The sequence below is a fragment of the Hyaena hyaena genome, unplaced genomic scaffold (assembly GCF_003009895.1).
Source record: "Hyaena hyaena isolate Hyena2069 unplaced genomic scaffold, ASM300989v1 scaffold_967, whole genome shotgun sequence".
In the NCBI taxonomy this organism is placed as follows: Eukaryota; Metazoa; Chordata; class Mammalia; order Carnivora; family Hyaenidae; genus Hyaena; species Hyaena hyaena.
In genome coordinates, this window is record NW_024081608.1 from 226,379 (window position 1) to 254,041 (window position 27,663).

At 61.4% G+C, this 27,663-nt stretch overlaps 1 protein-coding gene across 8 annotated transcripts in view; it reads left to right on the forward strand.

The window, feature by feature from the left end:
* GALNT9 (polypeptide N-acetylgalactosaminyltransferase 9) overlaps window positions 1–27,663 on the forward strand; it is a 73,523-nt gene that overhangs the window by 28,344 nt on the left and 17,516 nt on the right. For 3 of the 8 annotated variants that reach the window (XM_039221303.1, XM_039221305.1, XM_039221311.1), the window contains 4 exons: window positions 13,374–13,540; window positions 15,119–15,293; window positions 19,269–19,466; window positions 26,417–26,534. In XM_039221303.1, the coding sequence (XP_039077234.1) occupies window positions 13,374–13,540; window positions 15,119–15,293; window positions 19,269–19,466; window positions 26,417–26,534 (658 nt within the window). Of the gene's footprint in view, window positions 1–10,482; window positions 10,777–10,987; window positions 11,464–13,227; window positions 13,289–13,373; window positions 13,541–15,118; window positions 15,294–19,268; window positions 19,467–26,416; window positions 26,535–27,663 lie in introns of those variants that run through there. The other 5 variants (XM_039221308.1, XM_039221307.1, XM_039221309.1 and 2 more) reach the window with 5 other exon arrangements.

Here is a 27,663-nt window from a genome sequence, read left to right on the forward strand (position 1 = left end):
GGTGTGTCCTGGTGATGGGCGGGGCCGGGGCGGGGGGGGGCGCTGAGGGGGGAGGGAGATGCGGTGGTGGGTGGGGCGGGGGTGTGTCCTGGTGATGGGCGGGGCCGGGGCGGGGCCGGGGCGGGGGGGAGGGGCGCTGAGGGGGAGGGAGAGGCGGTGGTGGGCGGGGCCTGGGGGGGTCCTGGTGTTGGGCAAGGCCTGGGCCCTGGAGCAAACCGCACGGAAGGGGGCGGGGGCGGCCTTTCTGGACTGTTTCAGAGGCTCTGGTGTGGGAAGTGGGTCGCGGAAGCCCCTGGAGCGAGGCGGGGGGCGGGCCGGGCAGGTGCGTGTTGGGCGTGGTCACAGGTGGGGCACGCACGGCGTGTGGTGGGGCGGCCTCGGATTCAGGGACCACGGAGGCGGCCTCCAGGCGGGCCGCGAGGCCGCGCAGCAGGATCTTACCCCGCCAGCCCCTGTCGCTGTTCGGAGCGCCCCCGGACCCCCGGACCGAGGGTGAGCGGGTCTCCCGTGCGGGCGCGCGCTGGCTGTCGGGAGTGCGCACCCATCTGCGCCGGCTGGGCGGGCGTGCAGGGCCCTCACCTGCGGCTGTGGTCCGAAAGGACCCAGGGCACGGCCTGCTCCCGGAGCCGCGCGGCGACAGCTCCCTGCCCGGCTCCCCTCTTCCCTTGTGACTTCACCCCAGAGCGGTCCCCCCTTGGCTGGGCGCCCCCGCAGCGCGGAGGCCCGGGGCGCGCGCTCCCGCGGCCTCAACCGCAGCCGCAGGTGAGAACACTGTTTTGTTTTCAAGGGTCCCGTTCAGCATGGTAAGGCCGGCTTTCCTTCTGTGAGACGGAATAGAGTCTTTCTTTGAGTAAAAAATGCAATTAAGTGTAAAATAGACACAGTGACATCTAGATGTGACAGTCACAGACACGGGCTTGAGTGACTCGGGTTTGGGACGTCCCCAATCTGCTCTAAGGGTATGCGTGTGAGTGAGTGTGCACGTGTGTGCATGCATGTGGGTGTCTGTGTGAGTGTGCCCATGCGTGAGTGTGCGTGGTAGTTCTGAGCGGCCCCCAGCGTGCCCTGACCTTTGGAGCAGGACCTAAATCAGTTGCCGGTCACTGCTGCTGGACTTGGGCGCTGTTCTTGGCTCTGAGGTGGGCACTCGGTGCCTCTCAAGCGACCCCCAAAGCCACCCCAGGCTCAGTAACTCACTGAAGGGACTCAGCGAGGCTGTTATGCCCCTGAGGCGGTTTGTTAAAGGACAGAATAACCTCATGGAGAGCAGGGGCGGGCGGGGGGTGGGAGTTTCCAGCTGCCCCTCCCAGGGCGTCACACAGGCAGGACTTAATTTTCCCAGCGATGACGAGTGGCCGCACATGTGAAGAATTACAACAGGGGCCTCTCTCGAGCCCTGGTGTCTGGGGTTTCGTTGGCCGGAGACCTCAGTCCCCAGCCCCCGGAGGTCTGGCGGAAGCTGTGGCTCCGGGCTCAGCGCGAATCAGTCTGCAGCATAGGCATCCCGCCCCCCCACGGAAGCAGTGACACTGTTGTCAGGCAGGATGTCCCAAGGGCTCAGAAGTCACCTCCCGGGAGCTGGCAAGCGCCAGGCCTTTTGTGTGCTTGTGGTAGGAGTGGCCCCCACCCTACACTCGGAGCCCTGGGGGCTTCCAGCCACTAGAGACCCGGAAACAGTAAGAGGTGGCACGTGTCCCTGTCTGCGTCCTCATCTTCATCTGATAGCAGTTGTGGCCATAAAGGAGGCGATGGCCTCCAGCCCGCGGGTCCAGGCCACCGGCCCCTGTCCTGCTGTGGCCAGCCCTGGGCTGGAAGAGGGCTCTCCCCGTGGCCCCGCTGCACCATCCAGCGTCTGGGCACTGCAGTCGTACAACAGATGGGAGTGTGTGTGACAGATGCGCCATCTGCCTCTGGAACTGGAATCGCGTTCTCTTTCTCTGGGCACCAGCTCCCCCTCCCCACGTGGGAACCCGTGGGAACTTTCTGTTCCAGCTGCTGGGCAGATCGGAGACTCGGGATTAAGGTGATTAAAGCATTGTGCCCACCACCACATCGACTAGCTCGGGGCTGTCACATGGTCTGGACCTGTCCAATCAGAGTGCACCGTGGAATTACCCCGGGTCATTGGGAAAAAAATCAGGCCTTTCAATCAAAGTAAACCGGCAATAATGGGAACCTGGGGAGCTACACTGTCTTATATCATGAAGGGAAAGCTTAGAGTTCCCACAACCCACCCGTGAAACCTGAGGGAAAATCCAGCACAGGACGCTGCAGAGCTGGGAGGCGGGGAGAAATCAGGTTCCGGTGCTATAGTAGGGGTGCCTGGATCCAGCTGTTCCTGAAGCTGACATTGCAATACATTGTAAACAGATGAAAAGTCCTCTAGGCTCTGTAGTAAATTAGCATATACACACATATACGTTTGTAAATCTTTTGCTTAATCAATTTGAATTGTGTTTCCTGCTTCTTCAAGCTGAAAGGGCTCTCCCTGCCCCATCTGGCACATCACCGCACACCCTGGAGTCCTCAGAGCGCTTTGCTCTCCCTCTGCTGGGATTTGCCTGAGCCTCAGATGCTCCTCTGGGTTTCCCTTGAGGACTGAGACCCACCCGCCTTCCCTGAGTGGCAGAGGCCCCCCCCTGTAGGAAGGCTCCGTTCGCCAAAATAAAAACTGACAGGAGTGATCAGCTCCCTGTCAGCCTCACGCTGCAGAAGAAGACGTCAGGGGCCGACATTTACAAGACACCCTAATTGATGGAAACCCGACTTTACGGAAACTCCAATTATAAGGGCACAGCTCCCTGCCTCCCTGAGATAGAGTGTGGGTTTCATTTTCTTACATGTTTATTTATATCCATTTCTTTCCCAAAAGAAAAGAGGAGGCTTTGTGATGGCGACGCGCACAGGCCAGCTCCCTCACGCAGGTGTGCGTGACGAACCGGAAAGAGGCGCTTCTGAGCCCTTCCTGTCCGCCAGGCTCTTGGCCTTTCCGGACCTGCTGCCTTCCCCCGGTGGATGGCGTCGTGGGGGTTACTCACGGGCAGCGGCAGCTCTGGTGCGCCCTTGGCTTAGAACACGGCCCCAGTGTCCAGGGGGAGACTTGCGCCCTTGTGTGGCTCAGTGAGCGTGGGCCCCCCTCGTGTCCCTGGGGCTTATGTAAGACAGGTGAGCTGCTGGTGCTGCCCCGTGGGAGGGCTTTGAGGACTGGCTCTGCCCACGCTTTACAGATGAGGAAACTGAGGCAGGAAAGGTCAGTATCCGCATCGGCCGTGGGCCAGTCTGCCGGACCCTGTGGTGTGGCAAGCATCCCCCCCGGGTCTTACCTTATCCACGGAGCCCAGTGTGGCACATTGCGTTTCCCAAAAATGGAAGGCAAACTCTCTTCTCGAATCTGCCCCTCCCCCGCCTCCAGAGTGGGATCTGTGTCCTGCTCCCTGAGACTGGCTGGTCGTCCCTTGGAGGAGGGCAGAGGTGAGGAGGGGGCTTCCGGCTTCCACCCCGGCCCCCGCCCCCCCCACCCCCGCACTGGCGCTGGCCCGCCAGCCGTGATATAAGCAGTCACCTGTCCTGAAGCCCAACAGTGGTTGGCTCGGTGCGCCCCGGGGCCAGGCCTGCGAGCACTCAGAGACATGCCAGCCAGGGCCGGACACGCTGCAGCACCCGCGGTCCCATTTCAGCCCCTGTGAAGGCCCACGTGCAGCCCCCCGGCCCAGGCCCACCAGCAGAGGCCTCCCAGGAGCCCCGACAGGAAATCAGGTGGCAGATGCTGTGACAAGGGGTGGGGTTGGGGGTAGTCACGCACTGACGCGCCCACGGGAGGTAGGCCGGGATGGGCCGTTGCAGAGTGTTGGGCTCTGGGTTTGTGATGCTAGTGGCTGTTTGCGGGAGCCTTCCATGTGGCCACACGTCAGGAGCCATACGTGGTGCCCAGGAGGCCCTCACCAAACATCTACGGGTGACCGAGTGACTAAGCACACGGATGCAATCCCGTCTATGCCCATTTTCAGCTTCCAGAGTTTGATTCCCTAAACGGCGTTGCGCCGCATGGAGCCCATCCGTCCAACGGCCCAATGAGAAATGGCCTTGCTGTGGGATTCTGACGGGAGCAGCCTGTCATCACACATGGGGTGTGGGAGTGTGTGTACCTGTGCCTACCCATGTGTGCCTGCGTGTGCATGCGTGTTACATGTGTGTATGTTAATGGGCACACATTTGTCTCTGCACATGTGCCTGTGTACATGCATGTATATGTTAATGTCTGTCCACGTGTGCCTGTGTACGTGTGTTAATGTGTGGGTGTGTGCCAGTGTATGCTTGTGTACATGCATGAATGTGTTCGTGTGTGTGCCTTTGGGTGTCATATGTATTTGTGTGTGCATGTGCACATGTGTCTGCATGGGGTGTGTGCATGTGCGCATGTATACATGTGTGTACATGCACACATGCATTTGTGTATTCATATGTGTGCACGCATGTGTGCCTTGTGCATATGTGTACATGTATTTGTGTGTTCAGTGTGCATGTGCACATGTGTCTACATGTGGCGCGTGCGTGTGTGTGCACTTGTTTATGTGTTCACACACGTGCATGCATGAGTGCCTGTGTACATGTGTGTTCACACGTGTGTGCATGCACTTATGTATTTGTGTGTGCGTGTGTGCCTGTGCACATGTACATGCACTTATGTATTTGTGTGTGCTCACATGTGTGCATGAGTGTGCATGTGTACCCGCCCCCACTAATAGTTCCGTCTACTCGCAAACCAAAGCTCTCACTCACTCTCCCATTAGATAGATTATTGATTTCCCTTTGTCTGGAGGTAGGTAGCTTTTCTAATTAAGCAGCAGCTTTAATTATGCCACAAAGCACATAACATAGATCTTGATTATTAAGACTGGCCCACGGGATGATAAAAGGGAGTCTGGCAAATACGAATTAAACAGGATCGTAAAAATGAGCGGCCGTGCCCAAGCTTGTCCTACACCGTGTGCAGTGATGTCCCTGCTACGCGTGTGCAGAGGCTTCGTGCATATTAACTGTCTCGGCTGTGAGCAGCCTGGCCGTCGGCTCTGATAAGTGGGGTTTAGTGCATGGAGCCCGGGTACCTGGCGCCCGGTCCCAGCTCCTCTGATACCTCCGGGGTCCAGGGTCTGTGGGAGGGGGCAGGGGTCTCAGGCAAGGAGCTGGACAAACCGGGGCGTCGTCCTGGAAGCACGCGGGCAGAGGAGCGGCTTGTTTGCAGGCGGAGGCGCCTGGTCTCTCGCCTCATGGGGAGCGCGGAACCTCAGGCCAGGAAGCGTCCTGACCAGGCAGTCAGTTCTCGAAGGAGACGCGCTTCCCTTCTGCCCACCCTGGGCCCTTGGTCCCTGCCTGCCAAAGAGATGTCTGTGGGGAGGGCAGGGGTCCCCGGTGAGGTTGGGCAGGGGGTGGCTCGAACCTGCTGCAGCCAGAGGGGGACAGCGGAGGCTCCCACCCCTCGACTCCCACGGCTGGGGATTTGTTGGCTCAGCGGCAGAGCCCGTCCACACTGCAGGGTGGCTGTAAAGCCTCCTAGGGTTTCGCTTGCCCCTTCGCCGGCCAGGGTCCGTCCTCAGAGGCCCCACAGGGCTGCAGGGCTGGCGACAGAAGACCTCCGTGCTGAGCTGGCCCCTGGCAGGTCAGAGACCCTGGGGATGTCCGAGGGAGACACTGGGGGGCTGGAGGTCACAGGCCCCGGAGATGGTGCATCTGGGTCCCCAAGGCTCATGGAGCTCCCACAGTGTGCACTGCGCCTCCGGCAGGAGACGGATGTGTGTCCGCACGTCAGGAGGCGAAGCCTGCTGCTCCCCGGGAGGGACGCAGCACTTCATTCCCTCTCCATCCTGCGGTTATTTCTCCAGCGGCACAGAGGGCGTCCCCATCAATTTCCATTAGTGTCGCTGCTGCGGCCCCATTTCCTGTGAGGCTGGCCGGGTCGCGCCTGCCGCGCGTTCACACCAAGACCTCGGAAGAGGCTTTCAAGAGCCTCATAACCACCCCCGCTCCTCTGCGGGTTTATAAATCCTCTCCGAAACGTCTCTGAGTTGAGGATTTCCTGCCTCTCCGGCTCTGGGAGGGGGTGTGGAGTCACAGCCCTGGCCCCCGAGGCACAAAGCCCGTCCCCTCTGGCGGCGGTGACTGGCCACGCTCACGCTAACCCTCACACTGGGTCCCCGGCGCTTATCTGCCTAGCGGATTCCCCACTTTTGCTACATTCACATTCCTGGGCTCAGAGGCTGGAATTGGACGGGGCACGCGGGACGGCCTCCCTGAGCGGGACCTTCGGGGCTCTGGTGGGCATCCTGCAGAGGCGGGGGGCTCCGTGGCTGGGCTGGCAGCACCTGGGGATTGTCGCGCACGTGCGTGCTGGCCACCAGCGGTCCAGCAGGGTGCCCACGTGTGGCGGTGAGAGTGCCACTGTGGTAGCTCACCCTGAGAATGAAGGCTTCCTGCTCTTTGTGACTCTGCTCAGGAGCACTGGTGTCACTTCGCCGTGCTCTGTGGGTGGGAGGCGGCTGCAGTGTGGCTGTCCCTGCAGAGAGAGCAGGGTGGCCACAGCACCTGTTTCAGACCATGCGTGACAGTGTTTGGGGTGCACTGGCTGGATGACACTCCATGGAGGAGTGGGGTCCCCCTAGAGAGAGTGGGTATTCCCTGTCGATGACAAGAGTTTTAGATGAGAAACCCAACAACTCAGCCAGAAGTGGCTGCACCGTGATGAGACCCCTGTCCTCACATCACGAGTCTGCAGGCAGGTCCACAGTGGCTCGACTGGCAGCAGCTGACAGCCTCGGGGACCCAGGCTCTCCCCAGCTCTCTGCTCTGCCACATCCAGAATGTCGGGCTCCTCCCCGCATGGTTACAACATGGCTGCAGCAGCTCCCGGTATCACATCCTCACCGGCCAACTTCCCCAAGCGCTAGAACAAACATGTTCCCACGTCTTGTCTCTGTTCAGCAACAGAGGAAACTTTCTCAAAAGTCCCTGCGGACCCCTCCTCAGGGGTCCTGGCTGTCTGTCCGTCTGCCCTATCAACTGTGAGGGCGGGACACTCGTCTACTCCTCTCTACTCCTGTGCCGTTTGGTTTGTCCAGTCTCCGGCCTCTCAGGATTGTGGGGACACCCTGGTCTCAGGTGCTGGGCTGGCCGAGGATTCAGCTGAGGGGCTAGCAGGTGGCACTCTCCCTGCCCCCACAGAGCGGGGACCCCGAGCTCGGGCTGTCTGTGTGCTGGCTGAGGGCAGGGTTAGGACGAAGCCTGTGCCGAGAAAGCCCGGCTCCTGTGGACGGAGACTTGTTGAGATGGGGCGGCAGTGAGACGCCGCTGGGCCGGGCCGGGCCGGGCCCCGCCCGCCGTGGCACCCCGCAGCTCAGGGAAGCCAGCCCCACACTGTGTACATGGTAAGTGTTCGGCCCGGCACCCGGTCAGGACCCCTTCAATCGCCAGTGACAGAAAATCCATCTCAAACTGGGTTCAGCTAGAAAAAGAGACGGGGTTTGGGCGTGGAGAGCAGAAGCACATGACAGCCACCGGGCCACCCGGGGAATCGCCCGTGGCAGGGTCCCTGAGCCATGGCTCCGCCGTGCAGTCCCGAAGCAACGAGAACTCTGCAATGGGTGGAAGGAGCGGGGTGTGTGGGCTACCTGCCTTGGTGACGTGTGGCCTGTCCCCCGGGTGACACAGGCGAGGACCCGGAGCCGCAGCCCCCCCCCTCCCGGAAGAGGGCGTGGTAACTCTCCTGTTGTCCAGCGCGTGGCAGACACGGGTTTTATTGCTTCACTAGCCGCCCCGCCAGCCTGTGCTTGATGACAGCGCTTTCTGTGTGCTCAGCTCAGTGTCTTCGCAGGCTTTGTTTTCTGTGGGGAAGGGATCACGTTGTGTGTAAAAGAGACTATTTTCATGCAGATTTGTGCTGCGCCAGCATGAGCCGCATACATTGCACGTTTTTAATTCAAACAACTTGCAAGCTGCGTATGTTTGCAACTTTGCAACCGTTGGGACTTGTAAGTGTAGGTGAGCGCAGTGGGGGAGGCGGCGTCACCCCGCCTGGAAGGTGGCCCCGGGGGACGCCCTGTGCTCTGGAAGGACTAATGTAAACGTCCAGCCACGGTGAGCAGCCGCCTCTGTCCTGTGGAACCGCAGGGCCCGGGACAGTCTGGGTGCCCCCTCGAGTCCCTGGACGGAGATCAGGCCCACGGTGTCCTGCCTGCGTCCTTGTGGGGCCGTGACAGGGGCCCAGCTTTGAGTGCACGCAGTGCCTGAGCCCCCACCCAGCCTGCGCTGCCCGTAGGGGTGCACAGCGGGCGGGCACGGCCACACCCCACCCTGGAAGCCTGGGAGGGGGCCGGGGGAGGCAGGATGGGCCTGGTGGGCTTGCCCCGCCTTGCTGTCGCAATGACACCTCCAGCGCAGACGCAGAGGAGGCCCCGAGACGACCTGGTCTTCCCACGCCGTCAGGGGGTGAGGCTTGCGCCCCTCAGAAGACTCCGGGCACGGGGCCCACCGTTCCCACGCGTGGCGGGGCCGGGGCAGCATCACCATCAGCCCCAGCCATGTCCTCTCTCCTTTCCCCTCCCGAACAGAGCCCCACATTTGGCTGGGCCCAAGCCCATTTCTTGCTTGTGGGGTCCTGGCTGTGGCTAAGAGGTCACCGCCTGGCCACTGGGACACATGTGGACGTGGGGGAGGTGTGCCTGCTGGGCAGGGCGTGACCCCCCTCCTTCCCTGCACCTGCGGACGGAGCTGGAGCTGCCTCTCAGGCAGGCTTGGTGACCACCCCACGCTTGGCACAGCGACAAGGCAGAAGGGACTGGCCGCTCACACGCCAGCCTCTGGGCACCCCGGACCACATCTCCAAAAGTGCACAGACACAGAAGTCAGTGTCCATCTGTTTACAACACTCCCGTGTCCCTGGCTGTCCCCCAGCCATGTCACCACAGCCATGTCCCCCCCAGCCGTCTTACAGCCACTCACAGACACACGTGGGTGGTCCTGGGCTCAGGGAGGGGACAGCCCACGCACAGGAGGTGAAGCCAGCTCAGTTTCTGTCACACCCAGGGTTAGAAGTGTCAGTGTTTGCCAGGCTCTGAATTAAATCTATCCCACGTTTTACAATTGTCGGGACCACAATCAATGGACTATTTTTACAAAGGCCGTCTGGACAGCACGAGATCCTATAACAGATATGACCTGTCGATTCTCTAGTCCCCAAGTGGGACTTATTCTGGCTGGAAGAAGGAAGTGAAAAGAATCTCAAGGAGGAACCTCCCTATGCATGAAGAATTTCTCCCAGACCACGGTTTCTGTGGCAGGGATGGAAAGATGGAGAGATTACCTGGTGGATGCCATGGCTCAGGGGGTCCACTGTGCACTTCAGGCGGCCAGAAGTAAGTTCATTACACAGAGTGCACCTAAATTATCCAGAGAACCGACCCAGCCCAGCCATGTGTGTCCAGGCCGTCCAGCCCTGAGCTGAGAGCGCCGGCCTGCTTCATCGGCCAGAAACTCGGGGGTGCGCTGCCCTGGCCTGGGGCATTGTCCCGACACGCACGCGGCTCCCTGTGCCGCCCCCGCCACCTACCTCCTGTCTCTCCCATGTGTTCCACGCAGCGGTTTCGCTTCACAGCCCCTGGGGCACGCACCCTGCTCTCTTTGATCAGCCGGTTTTGAGCAGAGACGAGGTCTGACCCTGGCCGTGTGCCCTGCCCCTCCCTGCTCTTCAGGGCAGAGTCGTGCCCACTCACGACGCTGCTCCAGCGCTCCTCGTTCCCGGGTTGCCCCATCAGAGGCGAAGGTGACGGACTGTGTGTGTCCGCCGCCCCCTCCCGCCGCCCCATTGGCGGAAGAAGCTTGGCTGCGAGCACAGGCCTCCCCATGGAGGTGCGCGCTCAGGCCTTGTGGAGATCCGGCAGCGACTCGGCCCCGGCACAGACCTCCCTCTGCCTTTCTCTTCATGGGCACCTGTCACTGGAGTCGGGTCCACCCGAAGCGCAGCATGTCCTCACCGTGAGACCCGTAACATAAGCGTCGGCGAAGTCCCTGTTTCCAAAGATCATATTCGTGGGCTCCTTTGCGGAGGAGCGCGGCACCTTTCAGCCCACAACCACAGGGAAGACCCTTCCGCGTGGAAGCCCACGAACAAGCCGTGGGCACAGCGGCGGGAGCGCAGGAGGAGAGCGCGGGGCCTCCGTCTTCCGTGGGACCCGCTCCCAGCTCGGCACGTGGTCTCCGCCAGACCCCTTTCCCGACTCTGGGACTCCGGAAATGACGTGCCAAGTGTCAGCCAATCAAAGCGCCCCATTTCCGCGGGCCACAGCGATTGGTCCAAGCACGGGCACGGCCCCCAATCAGCGGAGGGGACGTGGGAGGCCTTCCCGCGCGTCCTGGAGAAAGACCCTCCCCCCGCGCGGCGGACGCGCAGGGGCGGGTGTGCGACCGAGGAGGGGCGTCGGGGTCCCACCGCGTCCCCGGAGCCCCCGGCCGAGCCCACAACGCCCCGGACTTGTCGCGGAGGCGAGCCGGCGAATCCCCTTCGGCCAGTTTGGTTGATTTTCCATCCCTCACGTTGTTTCCGCCGGAGGTGCCTGCCCCGCAGAGAATGGAGAGCGTGTCCGGAAGGTTCTGTCGCCCGCTTTCCTGGGAGGCCGTGCTCGCCCCGGAGTGGCCGCAGCCCCCGAGCCCCGTGGGCGTTTCAGGAACCTGCAGAGCCTGAGCTTGCGAAGGACGGTCTCCGTCCCGGGAAGGCGGCGTGGCCCTCGGGTGAGTGGCTGCCGTCCGCACGCACAGGAAGAGCGGGCCCCTGGCAGGAATGTCCACGTCACGTGGAGGGTCGCGGAGAACAGGCACCTCGCGGGGGCCACCAACATCCTGCGCCCCCAGTGCCAGCAGAGGAACATCCAGCGCCCGCTGCCCCGCACGCCGTCACAACGCCCTGGAATCCCGGCCGGCGCTGCGGGGGGCGGAAAGGGGCGCTGTGTCCGCCGAGGCGGGGGCACGCCGCCCCCGCATCCCGCCGCACCCGCACAGCCCCTGGCTCTCCTCACGCCCAGCGCGCCCACCTGCGGGCTCCGGGTCCCCCAGTGCTCACATGGCTGGTTCCTCCCCATCTTTAGGGTCTTTTGTGGGCTGAACTGTGTCCCCCAAACCCACGGGGGAGCCCTGACCCCCAGCACCACGGAATGTGACCGTGTGTGGAGGCAACACTCTGCAGAGGTGACGCGGGGAAGTGGGGTGACCCGGCGGGCCTGCCCCGGGCAACTGAGATCCCCCAGAGAGCACAGCAGGACGCACACGGGGCTCGACCACTGAGGACAGACAGGGAGGCGGTCTGCAGCCCCGGGGAGGCCTGGGAGGAGCCAGCCCTGCCACACAAGGACACCCCCCCCACACACACCTGCACCTGGACCCCCTCCCCCACACCTGGACCTGGACCCCCGCCTTCAGATGGTGAGGAGCACACACCTGGGGTTTAGACCACCCAGTTTGCGGTGTTTGTTACATGGCCAAGTTGACAAGGCAGAGCTGAACTCACCACAGGGTTGGTCAGGGCTCCTCCCTGGGTGCCTGGTCCACAGCACGCCACAGCGGGGGTGGGGGGGTGGAGACCCTCCCCTGTCCTGTGGGCCCTGGGCCTCCGGCCCCCAGCCCCCGCTCCTGGACTGTGGGCGCGAGAGCCAGTCCTTAGGACAGCTGCACGTGACCCAGTGGCCCTCCAAGAGTTCCCTGCACAGTCAGAGAAAGCAACCCCAGCTCCCCCCCCACGTGGGACGGGGTGAGGACGGCGGGGGTGCTCACACTTTGGGGCCTGTGAGCAGTGTGTCCACTTGTTCACAAATGTGTGCTAAGGGGCTCATGTGTGTGGGCCCAGCTCCGTGGGCTTGGGCTGTGGCAGTGAAGGAGCCTGCGTTCGGAAGGGGACCCCGAACTGCAGACAGGCTGGGGAGACCATACAGGAGCACAGTGATTGGGTGGGAGCAGGCGCGGGAAGGCCGCCACTCAGCCCACTGCCCGCCTTCGTTCCCACTGCCTCCTGCCCCTGGCCGTCACCCTCAGGATGAATTTCCGCCCTCAGCTGTTCTTTCTGTTGTACACACTGTGCAAGTTCATAAAAATTGTGCATTCCAACCTTACTCCTCCAGGGAAAAGTGGGGTGAAGTCTTGTCAGATGGCATTTTCTGAGTGATGAAACCCCCCAGCTATGCATCTGTGGCCGTGTGCGCGTGGTGTTGACAGACAGCTCAGTCCCTCCACCCATGCACTAGGAGGGGCTCGCTGGAGCCCTCCACCCTGCGCTGGGGCCACATCCAGCCCAGGAGGGGCTGATGGCTGGGGTTCAAACCCCAGCTGCACTTACTGCCTAGGAGAGGAGTTGTGGGAGTGTGTGGAGTGTGTGTGAGTGTGACTATGTGAGTGTGCAGCATGTGAGTGAGGGTGAGCATTGGTATGAGAGCATGTGTAAGAGTGTGTTGTACAGTGTGAGTGTGGGCATGAGAGCAGGTGTGTGAGAATGTGCAGTGTATGTGAACGTGGGTATGAGAGCATGCATGTGTGGAGTGTGAGTTTATGGAGTGTGTAAGCATGTGTGAGAGCATGTGTGTGTGTGGAGTGTGAATGTAAGCCTGGGCGTGGGAATGTGTGTGTGGAGTATAAGTGTGGGCATGGAAGCATGTGTGTGTGTGGAGTGTGAGTGCAAGCCTGGGCGTGTGTGTGTGTGTGTGTGTGTGAGTGTGTCCACCTTAATCCATGGCTTCTGCCATCCTAAGGAGACATTGGGTGTATTTACACGTGTCACGGCGGCACATGTACTTGACTGGCTTCCTTCCATGTTTATCTTTGCATTTACTTTACCTTTGTTTTCTCTTTCTTTCTGTCACCGGAGTTTTGACCGTTTCACCACATTCCTATTTATCAGTAAACGTGCATCACCCGGTTACACTGAAGAAGCAGACATTGCTCGCTGTCCCTGGGACCCTGACCCCACCCCACCCCAGCCTCTGAGACCAGACGCTCAGGGCAGCCTCGCGTGCCCGCTGTGCTATTCCGCCCTCACGCTTGGCTGAGGCTGCTACCTTCAGCCCCGGCGAGGCGTCCCTGCAGACCCCTCGTCCACGGCAACAGCCCTCAGCTGACGTTTGCTCCCCGGCAGCCCATCACCCAGAGCCACACCCCGGTGCAGGGCTGAGGCTCGGAGCTGCACACATGCCTTCTGATGGACGTCGTTCAGAGGCTGGGCGTTCCGCCTTGCAGCCTTGACATTGCTCTTTCGCTGGGTGTAAGATTTAGAACCGCCGAGGGGGCACGGGCCACTTCCTGCACGCCCCACGCTCACCGATGCCTGTGAACCGTGTCTCCCGCAGGTGCAGACAGATGACACACGCCACCGACCTGCCCCAGATCTCCGTGGTGTTCATCTTTGTCAATGAGGCCCTCTCTGTCATCCTGCGCTCTGTGCACAGCGTGGTCAACCGCACACCCTCACGGCTCCTCAAGGAGGTCATCCTGGTGGACGACAACAGTGACAGTGGTGAGTGGGCACCATGCTGATGGCATGCAGGAGCTCGGGCCACACTCCCGGGAGGCCGGGCCAGCATCCTCCCCTCCTGCCCTCCCCACTCCTGGCTCCCGGGACCCTGGGGCCTTCACGCATCCCTCCCACCTCTACCTGCTCTTTACGTGGCTCCCTGCAGGGTGCCTCTCCTCTTCTGAGGACGGGTGTCATTACATTAGGGCCGTACTAAATCCAGGAAGATTTTATCTCAAGATCTACACAGATCCTTTTTCCAAATAAGGTCCTGTTCTCAGGTTCTGGGTGGACTTGAACGTGGGGGCTCTCTACACTCCTGCAGACGTCCAGAAAAGCCCCACAGGCTGAGTTCAGCTCTATGCCGACCACACCCCTGCTTCTTGCTAGTGCAGAGGCAGGCGCTCCAGCGAGGGTCCGCTGGGGGAGCAGGGCTGGTGCTCACGGGTGCGGTGCCCGCCCGCCTCCCACACCCACCCGGCATGGGGGCTCAGAGCCCCCGCCAGGGGTCCAGAGGTTCCCCAGAGGGAGCAGAGCGAGGAGGCTGAGCTCACCACAGGCGGCCCCTAGACTGAGGTCCCTGTGGGCTGGTCATGGTGGCCTCTCCTCTGCTCTGCGGAGGAAGGGGGGTGGAGGACATTTGGGGGATGTGGCTCCCGAGCCTCCCGGGGCGGGATGGGGCGGGAGGCTATTGCTGGGACAGACTGGCTGTCCTCCCTAGGGGGTCCCGCAGAGCCGGTGATGTGGGGGACAGGTGTTTTCTGGGGCCAGGCGTGGGGGGTGGACCCCCCTTCTCCTGGCGGCCCTCACCCTCCACAGGTGCTTCTGCTTGTTGCTTTTGGGAGTTTCCTCAAGTTGACTCCTGTTTTCTATCTGTGCCTTCATCAATTTTTTAATAACTTATCGATCTGAAGTTCTTATAAAAGTAACCATCTAAAGAGCAAGTGCACAGCTCAGAAGCAGGAAGCACACCCACGCTGTTGTGCGGCCATCCCTACCATCCGTCTCCGGAACATTCCATCTTCCCACACTGGAGCCCTGTCCCCACTGCCCGCTTACGCCTCCACTCCCCTCTTGCCTGGCGCCCCCTCCCCACCCTCCGCCTCTATGAACGTGGCGACTCTGGAGGGCTTGGAGAAGTGGGGTCACCCAGGGTTTGTCCTGTTTTGTCTGCCTTATTTCACGGAGTGTCCTGTGCTAGGGCTCCTGCATGTCGTAGCGGGCGCAGCATTTCCCTCTGGCCACGGCGGAATATTCCACGGTGTGGATGGACCCCACTGTGCGGTCCGTCCATCCATCCGTCCGTGGACTTCCTCCCTCTCAAAGCTGAGTGATTCCATCCTGTTTGGTTGTTCTCTGTTTATTGCCCCCCTTCGGGAGTGCCAGCCATGTGGGGTGGGGTCTCGTGGCTCTGTGGCCTCCCCAGCCCCTTGAATCACCACCTGCCATTGGCAGGCCCTCTTCAATGGTAATGAAATACGGCCCGGGGCACACAGCGGCCCAGCCTGCCCGCGCCGACCTGGGGTGACCCCGGGGGCCCCCGAGGTGCAGGTGTGCCGAGCCGTCTCCACGTCCCTGCAGCAGAGCTCAAGGCCAGTCTGGACCAGTACGTCACCAGGAGGTACCCGGGCCTGGTGAAGATTGTCCGCAACAGCCGGCGGGAAGGCTTGATCCGGGCACGGCTGCAGGGCTGGAAGGCGGCCACAGCCCCCGTGGTTGGCTTCTTCGATGCCCACGTGGAGTTCGGCACCGGCTGGTAAGGGCGGGGCACAGGGGGGCGCTGGCTTTAGGGGGTCCCTGCAGGTGCCCCTGGGGCCCTGGGCGTCAGGGTCAGCTCCCTGGGCTGGAAGGCGTCTGTGGGGCGCACACCCCGGGGTGCCTGTAGGTGAGGACTGGTCCACGCCCTCACCTTGCTTCCAGAGGGATTGGACCGGCCAGCGTGCGGGTGTGGGCCCAGGCCAGGGAGCACACACGGCCTTGGGGCACTTGCTGTGGGCACGTGCCATCCGCTACCAGCTGCCCAAGCCGTGGGGCACGAGTTGGAAGCAGTTTCTCATCCCCCGTGGAGCCCTCCCGTCCACCGTGTGGGGGTGAGGTGCGCCTCTAATCCAGACGCCTGCAGGGGACGCCGCCAGGGACTGGCAGGGTCAGATGTGCAGGGTGACTCAGACGTGCGACCCCCGCACCCAGCACCCCAGTGGGAAGGCTGGGCTCTGGGCCCGGACCTGTGCTTGCCCTGCAGGCCTGATGCCCAGAGGGGCCTCCAGGCCAGCAGCCCCCACAGCCCCCGTGGGCCAGCAGGAAGTGCAGGTCCGTGCGGCCTGCGGCCTCCGGGTGGGACTCGGGGGCGCTCTGCGAGCGAGGCACGGAGCCTGGCTCTCCTGACAGCTTCTCCAGCTCTGAGGCAGCCAGCGATGCCTTAAGAATGGCGTCAGTTGTCCCGCAAACTGCCCACAGCCAGGGGGCCCAGGGGCGGTCCACACCTTGCTGTCCTGAGGCAGGTGGCACGCTGACGTCCTCACGGTGGGTGTCTTGGCCGACAGCGGGATGTGCTTCAGAGTTTTCTGGAAAGTGCCGGCTGTTTCCTTAACTTGTCTGACAGCTGGGCCCTGCACAGATGAGCGAGGACCTTATGGTAGCTGGGGGAGGGGGCATGTTCTAGGTCAGGGAATAAGAGTCAGGGCCAGAAGTCCAACTTGACAACACGGGTGAGCTGGGCGGGGAAGGCAACGCACGCTTGTCTCCTGGTCCTTGAGCGCGGTGTTGGGAGGGCGCGTGGGGTGCATCCCCGAGCGCGGTGTTGGGAATGAGCATGGGTGCACTCTCGAGCGGCGACGGGGCGTGGGGATTGTTGCCAGACTGTGGAAGTCCCTGCGGGCAACAGACTCCAGGCTGCATCAGATCAGTACTTGCCTGGGAGGTGACGGGACCCTTGACAAAAGAGCGTGTGTGTCAGGAGTGGCCTGTGGGCAGAGGGAGAGGTGACCCCGAGTGTCAGTGACCTGGGGGTGCCAAAACAATGACCACAACCCCGGCAGCTCAAAACAGCAGAAACTACTCTCTAAATTCTGGGACACAAGGTGCCACATGGCCGGGAGGCACCAGGGGAGGGTCCTTCCTTGTCCCCTGGCCTCTGCCTGCCCTCACACCCAGCGTGTGTCTCTGTTCTGTTTCGTTGGAGGGCCCCTGTCATTGGACTCAGGGCCACCCAGGTCATCCAGGATGCTCTGTTCTCAGGACCGTGGGTTAAACCCTCAGTGGGTGGGTCTGCAGTGAAAAGGGCCACTGAGCTGCAGGGACAAGTCAGCCCAGAGTGGCCAGGTTGCCCATTTGAATAAAAAGTAAAACTCAAGATTTTTTTAAAGTTTATTTTAATTACTTATTTTGCAAGCAGACGAGGGGCAGAGAGAGAGAGGGAGAGAGAATCCCAAGCAGGCTCTACACTGTCAGCACAGAGCCTGACATGGGGCTTGAACTCATGAACCATGAGATGATGCCCTGAGCCAAAATCAAGAGTCAGAACCTTTACTGACTGAGCCACCCAGGCGCCCCATAAAACTCACAATTTTTATATCAAATCTCCCAATGCATATTTTTAAACTTTGCAAAGCCAGCATAAGATATTCACTGGGATTCCATGGGAGGGAAAGGAAGGTTCGGCGGTGGATGTGCTGACTGAGGACCGCAGGGCGGACGCAGTCCCGAGTCTGTGCTGTTCGGCTGCACGAGCCCTGTGGTGCGTGGTCCCTGGGTCCCCAGCTGTCTAGGAGGGTCTCGTGTGCCAGGGTCTCCAAGCTTGTGCTTGGAGCAGAGGCTCGGTGTCCCGTAGACAAGCGAGCCTTCTTCCTTTCCCTTCTCCCGGAGCAGCGCAGCTGCCCCAGGACCACGCATTTGTGGCCCAGGTCAGTTCTGACCCTGTTTGACATAAACGTAAGTCTCTTCTGCTGGACTTGGCCTCCTGGCCCCCATTTCTCTCTGCTCTGCCGCCCTCATGAGACAGCCCTTCTCCCGTGATGCATAATCACCTTCTACCGTCAATGACCATCATTTCCACCTCCACCCAGGGTCGTTCCACAGTGTTGTGTAGGCTGTGGACTGCACAGCCAACCCCGGTGGCCGTTCCTCCCTCCACTGCATCGTAAGCTCCCACGGGCACTGGGAAGCCATTTGGGAGCGCCAGGAGTCTGTCACATCTAACGCAACTTTAAACCGGTGTGACTTTAATTTCCACAACCGAAAGCCCAGTTATCCATCTGCAAATAGTACCCCCCACCCGGCCACGGTCGCCTCCACACAGATCCTGCCTTATTAGCAGACGTGACATTTGCAGAGGGCTTTGCTTCTCTGAGGCACTTTGCTGACAGTAATTAATTAGTCTTCCTCGTTAGTCAACTCCAGGCTCCCCGTCAGAAGGGTGGGAAGAAGGCCACATGCCACCTGTTGCCAGGTGGGACCAGACGACTCACACTGGGCCCTCCCGACCCTCCCAAGGGCACCGGCCTGGCCCCCGGCCTCGGGCCGCCCACGACCACAGCGGGACCACAGCTCAGGCTAGGCTCTGCTGGCGTCTCATCCTCGCGGGGACAGGTCACCTCCAAGGGCGGAGCCTGCTTCTGTGGGGATCCCTGCCCGGAGCCCGCAGCTTGCGCTGCTGCCCAGAGAGGTCACCCGAGAGCCCCGGTCCCCCTGCTCTCTGGGTTCACCACCTGTGCTGCCCCCACTTCTCCAGCCCAGCCTCCCGCCTGTTCCCCAGGCACACATCCCGGGGCCTCAGCGCTGGCTGTGCCCTCGCCCATCCCCCAACACTCACCGCCCCCCCCACCTCCCTCTGGTCGTTGCCCAGGGCAACCTATGCAGCCGTCCTTTTTATTTATTTATTTATTTTTAAATGTTTTTTATTTCTAGGAGAGAGAGAGAGAGACAGTGTGAGCAGGGGAGGGTCAGAGAGAGAGGGAGTCACAGACTGAAACAGGCTCCAGGCTCTGAGCTCGCAGTCAGCACAGAGCCCGACGCGGGGCCTGAACCCACGAACCGCGAGATCATGACCTGAGCGAAAGTCAGACACTTAACTGACTGAGCCACCCAGACGCCCCGTAGCCGCCCTATTTAAAACTGTGACTCCAGGTCACCCTTGCCTTGCTGTCCTTCGCACATACTTGTCGCCGTCTAACATGCATCTCCTTCCACGTTAACGCCCGGCCTCCAGCCTCATCCGGGCAGCCACATACTGGTGTGTAGGCTGCCTACTGCGCTACGGTACCCGGCAACCTCTGCCGCTCCACCACCAGTTCCCTGAGGCCTGGGTTTATTTTTAAGCTTATGAGTGTATTCCTTTGTTCGAACAGGGCGTGGCCACTACTTGGTCTTCCAGGTAATGTTTGTGAGTGAATGTATCTTCCACAAGAGCAGGGAAGGAGGGAGGAAGTGGCTGAGCTGTGAGGCCGGCCAGTGGCAGACCCAGCTGCCCTTCAGGGGTGTCACAGCCTGGGCCCAAATGGTGGTTATGTCCTTAGTGTCAGTGGTTGGCTGCGGGGAGGGCGGGGCCCTAGGTGGGGCAGGTCTGCAGCCCGATGACCCCCGGGGGTTCATGGCGAGGAGGCCTTCACACCCGGGCTCGGCTGGCGGGTGGTCACCGACATCACCCTGCTTGTGGGCCTCGGCCCCTCGCTGGGGCACCGGATGGGGGTCCCCGCTCCCGTGCCCCTCCTCACAGGCACGTGCCTCCCTGCAGGGCGGAGCCCGCACTCACCCGGATCCAGGAGGACCGCAGGCGCATCGTGCTGCCGGCCATCGACAACATCAAGTACGACACGTTCGAGGTGCAGCAGTACGCCAGCGCGGCCCACGGCTACAACTGGGGCCTCTGGTGCATGTACATCATCCCCCCCCAGGACTGGCTGGACCGCGGCGACGAGGCGGCGCCCATCAGGTGAGCCGGGTCCGGGCCACGGGGTGCAGGGGCTGCTGCGGGTGGGTGCAGGGGCCACGGAGGTGTGCAAAGGCCACTGGGGGGTGCAGTGGCTGGGGGGTGCAGGCTGGGGGGCGTGCAGGGGCCTCTGGAGGTGCAGAGGCTGCTGGGAGGGTTCAGGGAGTGATGGGGGGTGCAGGGGGTGCTGGGGGTGCAGGGGCTGCTGGGGGTTTGCAAGGCCGGGGGGATGTTCCAGGAAGGACTCTGGGGACTCGGGGGCCCCAGTGGGGACTGGGTCAGGTGGAGACGGAAGAGGGAGATGGAGCAGATGAGCAGAGAGGAGGGGCCAGTGGAGGAGAAGCAGACACGGACGGAGGACGGGGCACCAGCGCCGGAGAAGCAGGGAGACAGAGGGAGGCGGGCAGAGCGGCCGCGCACAGAACCACAGTCTCTGCAGACAGAGACGCCATAGTTATCTTCAAGTGCACGCATGTATTCGAGTCGGGTCCCAGACGTGAAAACGGATTTTTACACAAAAATGCACAAATCCAGCACCTTTTGGGAGGTGGGAAAGCTCACACTCTCGCGAGGTGACCATTGGCCGGAGCTGGGAAGGGGCCCCGTCTGGATGGGCGTGGGCCTCCCGCGGCCACAGTCCCCCGCTCCCCATCACCCCCAGTCCCTCCGCCCCCTGCTCATGTTTCCAGCATCGCCTGGGGGCTGCTGAGCCCTGGGAATCCGCACGTCGTGGTCAGGCCCTGGGGGCGCAGTCACGGGCCCTGGTTCCTGGGACGAATGTGCATCTCAGGACCTGCTGACCCCCGGAGCCTGCAGCCCTCCCGCAGGGGTCTGAGATTTCAGGGGCTGGAAACCATCCCTCCTCCCGTCTGTGCAAGCTGGCGGGTCCCTGCCGAAATCCTGCTGAAACAGGTCACTGTGTGTGGAGGGACCTAGACCCTGTGTCGTCATGCCTTTGAAAGCTTTCGTTCCCTCAGGAAGGTCTAGTGGGGGCTTCCAGGCACGCACCCTGTGCGGGCAAAGAGCCGTCGGAGATGCCCACACCCCTGCGCAGCCGGCACGCCCAGTGGTGAAGTCAGCGGACGCGGGGGTGAACGGCCCGGCCCGAGCCCACACCTCCCTGACTCGGGGAAACCGCATGGCCAGCATGGAGCCGGGGGTGGGGGGGTGCTCTATCCCGAGGGACCCCAGATGCCCAAGCAGCCGCCCCCTCGCGGCCTGGCTCTGTCCCCACGGCCGCCTCTCAGAGGCGGGCCCTCGACGCTCCTGGGAGCTGGACGGGGCGGGAGCTGGGGCTCTGGGGCGCAGAACCGTCCGTGTGTAGAAGCCGACCGACGGGCTCGCCGGGAGCCAGGAACAGCAGCTTGAAAGTTACTTTTCTTCGTGCAGAATGCTCTAGGTCCCCCTGGTTAGGGGCAGAAGAGCCTAGCGTTGCACGTGTTAGGAGTCAGAGGCCCCAAGGTCCGGCAGCCTCTGGATGCCCGGGCTGCACAGCAGCAGGATTTTCTGGCCAGACTGTGTCGTGTCAAACTTGGCGCCTGGCTAGCGTCACCTGAGAGCTTCTGAAAACCCTCATGTCAAACTCCAGATAAAAAAACAGGTGAACACTAAACGGATTCTACACAAAAGGAGGTGGGTGTGGCCAGCACGTTCACGGAGACCCCGGGCCTGTCAGGGGGGGAAGCGAGGACGAGAGGAGGTGCCGGCTGGGCACGGGGAGGGCACGGCCGTGGGGACGCCCGTGCGAGGCTGGGGGCAGAACCAGTTGGCGAAACCTCGGGAGACTGGCGGCTCTCCACGAAGGTGAAAATCGCTTCCTGCTTCACACCCGGCTCCCTTGCCATCCCCCTGGAAGGAACGAGAACCTGTATCCACGCAGAGACTCGCGGGCGCGTACGCCAGGGGCGTCGTTCTCAGGGACGGAAATGCCCCAGATGTCAGGTGTGGCAGGTAAAGCCGCTGGCGGCCGCCCAGGTGCCCGATCGCTTCCCGGAGTGAACGGGACAAACGCCAGTGGAACTCGATCGCTGGGCGGAGCCAGAGACACCAGACACGGAAGCGGCCACACCGTGTGACGTGGCCACAGGACGGTCCAGGAGGCGCCGTCAGGAGAGGAGAAATGACCGGCTCTCTGGGGGTGCTGGGCACCGGCTCTGAACTGGCACCAATTCCTGGGGACCCGGGGTGATGTTCTCTGGCTGTCAGGGGCCAGGCTCAGGTCGCTGACCGAGGGTCCCGGGTTACCCCCTGAATCGAATGACTGGACTCACGCACTGGCGTACAGGTCCACGGAAGGTGAGCACGCGGGGACACGGACCCCCGGCGCCCGCAGGTGCGGCTGCAGGCGAGGCCCGAGCGGTGGGGGACGGGCTGAGCCCACCGTGAGCCCCCTGAGCTCCTTGTTCCCTTGTCCTTGTCCTCACTGGGAGGACGCCCTTGGGCCCCTCCCGCTTGGCGGCCGGCTCCCTGCAGAAGGCGCTCCTCACCCCTCCTCACCGCGGACCGGAGAGCCCGATTCCCGGGGGCGACACGCTCCGCGGGTCTCTCCTCCCGCGTCCTGGCGGGAAGAGCCGCTGCCCTTCCGAAGGACGCAGCTGGCACATCCACGCCCGAGGCCGTGCTGGGAAGTTACTCAGCGCCCCGAGCGGCTGCCATTTGAAGATTTACTTTAGGAGATTCTCTTGCCCTTCGTTACACTCGAAGCTCAAGGAAGACAGAAGGAATGGAAATCGTAAGGCTTGGATTTCTGGGGGAGTGCGGGCCTCCTTGTGCACACGCCCCAGTGCCGGAGCCCGCCCGCGTCCCAGGCCACGCTCCCCTGCGCGGGGCGGGGGCTCCCCTCCCCAGGACCCATCCAGAGCCCCAGCGTTGTGTCGGGGGGGGGGGGACAGCGAGGGCCCTGCGGGCGACGGACGGCTTCCAGCGCCAGGAGCCGGAGGAAAAGCTGCAGGAGGGAGCGCTGGGTCAGGCTGAGGTGCCGCACGCAGCGCCCCACCCCTCCCCCAGGCAGGGCCGTGGGGGCGAGGGCCCGAGTCATGCACACCCACCTGCACACAGATACACACTGGGCTGCACGCACACACACCTGCACACAGATACACACTGTGGGCTGCACGCACACACAGCTGCACAGGGGCGTACGCACACATATCCACACCTGCACACACACCTGCACACAGATACACGCTGTGGGCTGTGCACACACACAGCTGCACGTGCATGCACCTGCACAGGGGCGCACGCACACATAGCCACACCTGCACACACACCTGCACACAGATACACAATGTGGGCTATGCGCACACACATCCACACCTGCACACACCCCTGCACACACACCTACACAGGGGCATGCACACACATATCCACACCTGCACAGGGGTGCACACACACATATCCACACCTGTGCAGGGGTGTGCACACACATATCCATACCTGCACACACACCTGCGCAGGGGCACGCACACACACATACACACCTGCGCACACACCTGCACAGGGGCGCGCGCGCACACACACACACACCTGCGCACACACCTGCACAGGGGTGCACACACACACATCCACACCTGCACAGAGACGCGCACACACCTGCACACACACCTGCACAGGGGCACACACACACATATCCACACCTGCACACATGCACACAGCTACAGCTGCACACACACCTACATGCACATGCACACACATCCATGCCTGCACACACACTGGTGCACACACACATCCACACACAGTGACAGATACACATTTCTGGCTGCACACACTCCCGCACACGCACACACCTACACACACAATGCGCACACACCTGCACAGGGGCACACACACATCCACACCTGCACACCCATACTCACATTCACACATGCACACACCCACATGCAGATACAGCTGCACACGCTCACACACGCATACACTTGTGCACGCCCCTGTACACAGATACCTACAGCTACACACACATCTGTATACACTCACACACACATCCGTATGCACACACACCTGTACACACAGACGCATGCAGAAGCATACATGCACCTGTGCACACATGCACAGTGGCACACAGGTGTGCAGATGTGGACGTGAGTCATTGCACACATGTAATCGCTTCTCTAGCTGCAGAGGAGGAACACAACCATTTACTCTCTGATTTCTCTGCTGGTCTCCCAAGCGCAGCTGCCAGGGTGCTGGGTGGTCCCCACGGCCACCAGCTCGGTCGCTGGGTCCCGTCCGACCCCGAATTCACTCCAGCCCCCACACCAGTGGCCTCCAGGCTGATCTCCTTTCTGCCACGACACAGCTTCGTGCAGATCAGTTCCCGACAGTGGTCACCGCAGGGGTGCAGGCGGAGAGGCTGAGCCAGGGCAGTGGTCAGTGTGACCCGGGCCACACTGCCAGGGGCTCAGAACTGGGCCAGCACTCGCTGCACACACCTGTGCTGCTCCCCCTTTCCCCCTACTCCCCTGCTCCCCACTGCTCCCCCTGCTCCCCTGCTCCCCACTATCCCCCCTGCTCCCCCTGCTCCCCACTGCTCCCCCTGCTCCCCACTGCTCCCCCTGCTCCCCTTACTCCCCCCTGCTCCCCACTGCTCCTCACTGCTCCTCACTGCTCCCCCTGCTCCCACCACCTCTCGGAGCACGTGGGCATCGCTGGCTCTCCAGCCACTGCTTCAGACTCTTCCAAGAGGGCTGATCAGTCCCCCCAGTTTCTCCACAGACTGGCCACCATCACGTTTCCTGCGTTTAGTGCAAAACGTGTGCAAGAGGCTCCGCACGCGACTACTGCCCAATGGCCAGCCCAGGGCGCACTCTCCAGGTGCCTGTGCTCACCCAGCGAGCGTGTGCCTGGCGTCAGGGTGCTCAGTGCCTGGCTGTGCCCGTGAGCACGTGCTCTCCACGGTGCCCGAGCGCTGGCTCACCTCGGCCCTTGTCGGTCTCCGAAGGCCAAAGGGCACATTTGGGACCCTCATTTTATTAGCCCCCCTTTGTACGGGGCTGCGGAATTACGTGGCTCAGGAGTGTGTGTGGTGTATGTGTGTCCGTGTGTCTGCTGCAGGCGCGTGTCCGTGCATCCGCGTGTGCCTGCGCTTCTGTTACCTGTCCAAGGGGCGTCCCTGGGCACGAGCCATGCTTGCCGCAGAGCAGCCCCGATGCGAGGACGCCCCACGACGTCTCCCCAAAACCTGAGAGCCCCTCCGCCAAAGCGTCTGAGCCTCGCTGTGTTTTGTAATCACAGCTGAATTTCTCATGCAGATACACTCAGCGCCTGCTTATTCTGCCCCTGTCACCTCGTGCATTTATTTTAAGTTTATTTTGGAACTCTGAGCATAAAAAAATCATTACCTGTTATAATAGACTTGGCAGGGAATTTGGCACTTTGATTCACCAGAGATAACATTTGAGATTTTCCGCGGCTGTTGAGAAATCAAGAGAAATGACTCTGCGCGTCAGAGAACGTAACTTAACCCATCAAACGCTTGCTATTAAAAGTCAAAGGCAGCATTAAAATGTTATTATTGTTAGATTTGTGGCCAGAGTCTAATGATAGGACAAACTGAATCTTTGCATAAATAAAAGGGTAATCGTTTTCAATGCCTCTGTTATCCTGGGACAACTGACTTCCCAGTCACTGAGCCGAAGTGCTTCTTCTACATTGTGATTGAGACCAGTTTTTGGTGGTGTTTTTACGGAAGAGGAATGTATTCCTGCAGGAATGGCAGGAACAGAGCGGGGGCAGCCTCCATCCGGGCGCGGGAGCGGCCTGGGGCCTCCGGGCACGACGGGAGGCCTGCTTAGGGCTCAGCCTACAAGCAGAGGCAAAATATTTCATCAAAAGCTTGACTTATGGGGCGCCTGGGTGGCTTAGTCGTTTAAGCGTCCGACTTTCGCTTGGGTCATGATCTCGCGGTTCGTGGGTTCGAGCCCCGCGTCGGGCTCTGTGCTGACTGCCGGCTCAGAGCCTGGAGCCTGTTTCAGAGTCTGTCACTCCCTCTCTCTCTCTGACCCTCCCCTGCTCACGCTGTCTCTCTCTCTCCCTCTCCTAGAAATAAATAAAAATTTAAAAAAAAAAAAAAAAAAAAGCTTGAAAGGTCTGGCTTTCTTCCAGCATCTGGACGGTGCCTACTTGTTGCTACAGATCCATTTTCTCGTTGTCTTCCTGTCCTTACCGCCTAGGAGACGCTCACTGTATCCACTCACTATACTGAATGAATGAATGCATGCATGCATGAAGGAGCAAACGTGCAGTGCTCTCCACAGTGATGTGCTTCTCTGATTCTACACCGCTTCGTCTCCTGTGCCCTGAGGCCCCTTCCCAGGGACCCACAACACTGACAGTTTTTTAATGCACAGTGGAAAAAATAAAGTTAGCACATAGATGCGTGATTTCACAGACACAATTTCTTAAGACAAGGCAGTACTTACTGATCTTTTATAAATGTGTAGTTGTAAATAATTTCGGAAATAATAGAACAAATGGCAGTCTGTGGCCCACAGCTGCACAGGTGGTGCACTCTACAACTTCAAGGTGTGTCTTTTAGAGAGTCTGATATCAATGAGGTTGCATAGAGTGGAGCAGTGCACAACCTACGCAACTGCCTGTTGCAGCCCTGACTACTAGTGTGCAGATAGGACAAAATGATGAAGGACGTTGGCAAGTGACTCAAACTTGGGAAATGATGTTCAGGGCAACCAAACAGCTCACTGAGAAAACTGATTTCTTTAAGACTCCCTACACTGACTTGCCTGAGTTGAGCACCGGTTTGTGTCATCTGCTGATGTTCTTCAATCAGTGTTTGGACTTGGCCTGTGCTGGGTGTTTACTAGGCTCCGGAGGATGAGAGACAACCCCGAGGGGGGCCTGCCTGTGTCCTGGAGGGCCCGGGCTCTCCCGGCTGCCGGGCAGGCAGGGGCCCGGGACTGCACACCTGTGACCTGCTCACTGTCTCTGCGCCCCCCCAGGACCCCCGCCATGATTGGCTGCTCGTTCGTGGTGGACCGGGAGTACTTTGGGGACATCGGCCTGCTGGACCCAGGCATGGAGGTGTACGGCGGAGAGAACATCGAGCTGGGCATGAGGGTGAGTGGCCCTGCGGGTCTGCCGGACCCGCCCCAAGAACCAGCGCGGGGCTGTCGGGTGGGGCTGGCTGGACCGAGAGCTGCCGGTCACGGGTCGGTGGGACGCAAGGCCCCGGCTAGGAGTCGGCACGAGAAACCACGGTGGCGCGGGACCCGGGACCTGGCTGTCCGTCGAACACGACGGCAAAGGACGGTGTTTCGTGGTGGTTTCGTTTGCAAAGCCACTTGCTGCTGCCTCGCGCGGCACTGACATGTGCTTGGAAACATCAAAGCTGAGCCTTCGGCACAGGGAACCGAGGGTCCACGCTGGGCGCCCCCCCCCCCGCGCTGTCCTGCGTGCCCTGCACATGGTGCTGTGTTTGTCTCGCTTGCATGTGGAAGGCAGGGGCGTGCATGCGGGTTGTGGCCCTGAGGCCCCGTGGCTGTTCCCAGTGGGCGTGGAGGGGCTTTGTGCGAATGCCCCAGGGAGCAACTGAAATCTGTGGTCCTTGGCCCTGCCCCCTTCTCCCCTGCACCCCCATGGACCCTCTGGTTTCAAACGGCCTTGCCTGGCAGCTTGGGGAACTGATGGCAAGTTCTAGAAGAAATGTTGGTTGCAGATCGGGGACTCTGGGGTAGCAGAGCTCACTCTGTTCTGGATGCCCCAAAGCTGAGGTCCGACCTAGCCCCCGTGGGAGGGGGCTTCCTCGCCCAGTGCTTGGGGAATGTTGGTGGCTGGGGGCACGGGTCCCCTCGGGGACAGCGCCGTGGGCAGGGTGTGGCAGCGCCTTAGCTGTCAGAGCCTGCACACGACGCATCTGAGCAGGTGGCTTTGGAGATGTGTGCTCAGGCGGCAGGCTCCCAGCCGGCCCAGCTACACCCGCTCAGCCCTTCCCAGAGCCCGAGTCTCCGGCAGGGAGCTGGGCCTCATGGGCGCGCGCCGTGAGTGCCGGCTGTATGCCAGGCCCGCAGCTACAGAGGGAGCCCACAGATGGAACAGATCCTGCTTTTCTGCAGCTCACTTCCCGGGGAGGAGGCCAGAAGAGAAGCGTGTTGTGTGGTTAGCGAGAAGCACCAAAGGGAGAAGGAAAGCCGGGAAGGGCAGAAGCGCGGCGGCGGGGGGGGGGGGGGGGGGGGGGGGGGGGGGGGGA